Source organism: Mytilus trossulus, chromosome 13, assembly GCF_036588685.1.
Source record: "Mytilus trossulus isolate FHL-02 chromosome 13, PNRI_Mtr1.1.1.hap1, whole genome shotgun sequence".
Taxonomy (NCBI): domain Eukaryota; kingdom Metazoa; phylum Mollusca; class Bivalvia; order Mytilida; family Mytilidae; genus Mytilus; species Mytilus trossulus.
In genome coordinates, this window is record NC_086385.1 from 30544723 (window position 1) to 30550117 (window position 5395).

The 5395-nt window shown below is 34.6% G+C and overlaps 1 protein-coding gene across 1 annotated transcript; it reads right to left on the bottom strand.

The window, feature by feature from the left end:
- Nucleotides 1-4025: 4025 nt before the first annotated feature.
- On the bottom strand, nucleotides 4026-5174 carry LOC134694234 (4-galactosyl-N-acetylglucosaminide 3-alpha-L-fucosyltransferase 9-like). The gene has a single exon (XM_063555234.1). The coding sequence runs from the start codon at nucleotides 5172-5174 to the stop codon at nucleotides 4026-4028; it is 1149 nt and encodes a 382-aa protein (XP_063411304.1).
- Nucleotides 5175-5395: the final 221 nt, after the last annotated feature.

Here is a 5395-nt window from a genome sequence, read left to right on the forward strand (position 1 = left end):
TCTAAATACCTAATACAAAATTGGCAATCTCATTATTTTTGCAGTAATATAAAAGATTTATTAGACTTTTCTACACGTTACTCCTCTATGGTACATTCTCAGTTTAAAGATCAATTACATCGTCTCATTAAACAGAGTTTTGTTTCTTTATGTTTGCATTTGTTTTTGTAGCAATTCAGTGTTTCTCTTTTTTTACTGCTTTTCCCCTTATACATTTTGTAGTTGATATGTTTCCCTCAGTTTTTGTTTGTGACCCGGATTTGTTTTTTAGTTAAATCGATCTATGACTATTGAACAGCGTTATTCTACTATTGCCATTTTTTGGTTACAAAAATGGGATTCTTAAATACAAATTTTTTTGTTTCAGGTAATTAAAATCTTAGTTCATGGAGAACCACAAAGATTCCAACAACAAATACCCCGAAGAATATACCATACAATTATTGGACTTTTTAGATCGAAAACATACTTGTTGAGTTTGGTATATTAATATTTCAGCACATAGTCGGTATATATATTGAGCTGATCTGTAACAATAACATCTCCATGCTTCATATATCATGTACTGTATTACGACGCTAGATTCAAACTGACGTGGAAAGGTAACACCCGGCCACCGAGAGCTTTATTTTTAGGCCAAGGTGGTCATGTGGTCTAGCGCACCGGATACAGTGCAGGAGATTTGGTGTTACGATATCTCAGAAGCATGGGTTCGAATCCCGTCGAGGGAAGAACAAAACATTTGCGACAGCAAATTTACAGATCTAACATTGTTGGGTTGATGTTTAGACGAGTTGTATATATATATTCTATTTGACAATCTCCAATGGCAGTCAGCAGGGTTCAAGAACATCACCTGTTAGTCAAATGCGTTTTGTTGAAATATACTTTTTCACTTTTTTGGTCTTTTGGAAAATGTTGTTTGTGCTGTTTTTAGACCCTTCTACAACGAAATTTGTTTACCATGCACACGTATAAAAATTACGGTTTTTATCCGATGCAATCATAGGTTTGAACGTAGTTTTCAAGTTAGACTCGTTTATATATATAATATATATATATATACAACTCGTCTAAACATCAACCCAACAATGTTAGATCTGTAAATTTGCTATATACAACTCGTCTAAACATCAACCCAACAATGTTAGATCTGTAAATTTGCTTTCGCAAATTTTTGGTTCTTCCCTCGCCGGGATTCGAACCCATGCTAATGTGAAATCGTGATACCAAATCGCCTGCACTGCAGCCGTCCCGCTAGACCACAGTAGCATGAGTTCGAATCCCGGCGGGGGAAGAACCAAAAATTTGCGAATATACATTATGTACACAGCCATGTATCACCATCATTGATGGCGATCCGATGGATACATCTGTTGTAGGGTTGTCACTGACTCAGACGTACTTATGCATTCTAGTAGATACTTTTTGTGAACTCCTTTGTGTAGAATTGTTTTGTATTCATATGAAACAGAGTTCTTACGGAACTTTCCTCCAAACAAAAGAAAAAGCATCTTTTTGACTTTCAAACTTCACTTTCAGATATATTGAGTGTGTCTCGTTTCTTATTTACCCACATATCAGTGAGAGCTAGAATCTGATTTTACATGTTAGAAAAAGGAAACGACAGAAATCTGCTTCCTATCGTGATCTTTTCCCCTATATTGACACCACGGATACCCGGCTAGAACTCTTTGACAAACGCGATGATTTCAACTTTCCAATTATCAACTTCTAGATCTTCAGCAGTAATATACCCATTGCGCCATCGTATGATGTTTAAATATCTTAATAAATACGGTGCGCTCGAGCATGTTTTCACTGCATGGAATTCATTAAAAGGGTTGTGCTCCATCCACAAAAACTGCTCGAAAAAAGGAACGAAGAAGACACCATCATAATTTTGATTGCTAATAGTAAAAAAAAACGGATCTGAAAAGGTGAGATTTACTGATTTTTCTTTTTTTTAAGTAGGCATAAAATCAGAAACCGATGGTGATGAGGGAAAAACACCGCAAAGAATTTTGAATACCGAATTATTCCACAACGAACCCAGCATAAATAATCATTAGGGAAGTTATTCAAACTGTAGTTAGTCTACTATCCTTAGCGTAGAGAGTTAACTTGATGATTTGATCTGGAAAACAGGTCTCCTCGTATATTTGCAGAACGTATAGCTGTACTTCATATAAGGATATTTGCACATCATATAACACTGTGTGGGACAACTTTGCTATTCCAGAATTGGCAAATCTGACTTTGTTGTTTTACAAGATAGCAGAAATATTATTTGGCCAAGTGATAGATAATTAACAAAAATAAATTTCCCCATATATCCCAACATGTTACTGTTGTCACTAAAGTTGATTAAAAGTACATTTCCCATAGGAAATTTAAACATTTCTATGAGCAAATTCAAAGTTCCCAACGGGAAAAGTACTTTTTCAATGGGAATTTTAAGGTTCCCACCGGAACAATTTTCCATGTGAACATTTGCAGACAAGTTGTTCCAATGGGAAATTCTACATTTCCAAAGGGAATTGTTTCCCCAAGGAAACTAATTTTTCTTCCCATGGGAACATTTATTTTTGCTTTATTTTTTTTTTCGAATTTTGTAAAAGAGCTGTGAAATATAGTAACGAATTGACGGGTACTAATAACCGGGAGCAGTTCATAACAAAAGTCATTTTCATTTGGAAAAAAAAACGAATATGTAATTACACTAAATTTAAGGTATTTCTTTTATACTTTTACATTAAAGTCTTGTACTTTAAGTAAATAATTGATAGAACCACATTGATTGTATTGCATCGTCGTTTATTGAAAAGTTACCATTGAACGTCCAGCGGCTGATTCTTCAATTTAAATCTTTCCCTTTTACTTTCAATTAAAATCATCTTGCATTTCATGTCATATTGTTCAAAGAACTGACAATGATCAGAGCCATGCCTGTGTATCTCGGAATTTAAATTATAGATAAAAATTAATAAATCTGTTTGAATTCATAAACATGGGAAATCACCAATCGTGTTGAAGGTCGTTTTCTAGCTATGTTCCTTGAAATCATGAAATTGACATTATAATTATTATTAATATGCCTATTCTTTTTCATCTATGTACTCGATATGTGTGTTTTTCGCCACTAGAAAGATGTGTACTAATAGCTTTTTTTTCAAGGTTTAATTAATTTATTCCTTATCAAAAGTAATTTTCTATTAAGAATATCATGATAAGACACACAAGTTCTGTTTTTTTGTACCAACTGGGAGATATATATATATGCTATGTAAGACTGTTGCTTTCAAAAAGAGATAATTAAAGTTGGCAATGAGAATTTTTTAATTGACACTATCTCTCTGGTCCTTTATGAAGTCTGCTTATTAGAACAATCGGCAATCCTCGGCTGACTCCGCTACTCCCCTTCTCTCCGTTAGATGAGGTACGGAATCAGCCGAGTTGTGACGAATGAGATATCCTGCAATCGGCAATCCTCGGGTGACTCCGCTACTCCCCTTCTCTCCGTTAGATGAGGTACGGAATCAGCCGAGTTGTGACGAATGAGATATCCTGCAATCGGCAATCCTCGGGTGACTCCGCTACTCTCCTTCTATCTGTTAGATGAGGTACGGAATCGGCCGAGTTGTGACGAAAGCCTATAAGGAATAAAGAAACACCGTTGGTGAACATGAGAATGTTAACAAGAATTTTTTTTAAACCGGTGTGTTTTTTCCTGACATGATACGATGTGCCCATTCTTTTAACATGATATTTCTGTATCCTTTTTCCATTGTATAGAAAATAAAGCTGGAATAAATTTATAAATCTGAGTTTAAAAGTTTAGAACCAAGTATAATTGTGTAAAGGGGAGGGAAGTCCAAAAATAAGGACTATTACAGAAAACAAGTTGTACATCATATATTTATTTCTCTAGTTTCCTCCGTCACTTTTCTCAGTAAAACATATAGTGAGGCAGTTGTTCCTTTGCCTATGTGTAAATGTAAACTACGTTATTGCATGTAAAGTTGTTAAATGTCTGTAGGAATAAGGCATTTCTTTTCTAATATCCAGTGTGGTAAATTTAGTTTAGTGCTTCGTTCATATCCTGTGTTGAGTTTTTCACAAACAGAACAATGAAGAGATTGCAACATCTCTTGTTGTGACCACGAGCTTGACAAGAACTGATCCTTTGCTTTCAAATAACTAGTATACAAACTTTCATTACTTCCCACGTGTTTTAGATGTAAAGCTAGTTCTTTAGGCGATTGGAAATCTAAGGAGGAGATAAATGTACCTTTTGGTAAAATGTTTCGTATATTCGGAGCTCCTCGGTACACTGGGAGTATGTCAAAACCGTCCTGATAGAACCGGAATGCCTTTTCAGTAACATAGTCTTCACATAGAGTATTTTCAAACGCCAAGTAAAATTTATATACTTTACTTAAATCTTTTAAACAGGCGTCATCGTTCCAGTTAAAAGGTGAAGAACCACACTTTTTACCGCACAATCCAAATACGTCAACATCTATGTGTTTTTTCATCTCCTGAATGTACTCGTTCCTTTTTGATACAGCAGTACAATGGCTTACAACCCAAGCAACACTTTTGGACTTTTGAACGAATATCCTTTTGTAGTTTTTCTCTGTTTGTATTTTTGTTCTTGCCAGTTCCCCGTATGGAAAAGATATATCAGCATCTGGTCTATAGCTGAATACCCAATCAAATTTATTTACCCATTCTTTTTTCAAAAAGGTTTTGTTTGTATATGTTTCAGATTCAATAGAGATGAATACCCATTTCTGATTGGATGACTTATTTGGAACCTTACCATCAAGGCTAGTATGATAAAATAACACAGCATCGCTTTTACCAAGTGAAGTTTCATCCGATGCTATACCAATCTTGCAATTCCTGAACTCACAATTCCTAAACTTGAATGTAAGCAAATTTTTTGGTGTGTCGTTAGGGCGTTTAATCCATGTAATTGAATATACTTTCGTGTATATATTTTGATCTGAAATACCTGTTGACTTTGTTTTTACCCTCTGTATCGGACACAACATTGTATACGTTTCATGAGTTATGTTACCGAGATAACCAGTAATGAGCAGAATACCCGTTGAAATCAATGCTAAAAGTCCATAAAACATAGATGTTTGAAGTCTGACAAAGTGCATCTTGTGAGACCTGGAATATATCAAAGCTCCAACGTCTTAGATATTCATTAAACGAGAAATGCAATTAATTTTGATACAATGCAATAAAATTATTTTTTTAAATGTTATGCCATCAATACAACATTGATGTGAAGTACACAATATTTAAAAGATATATGATGGTTTGGATGGGATTTACAAAGTAAAGAATAAGGAATCAATACTGAAAAAATATTGGGTCA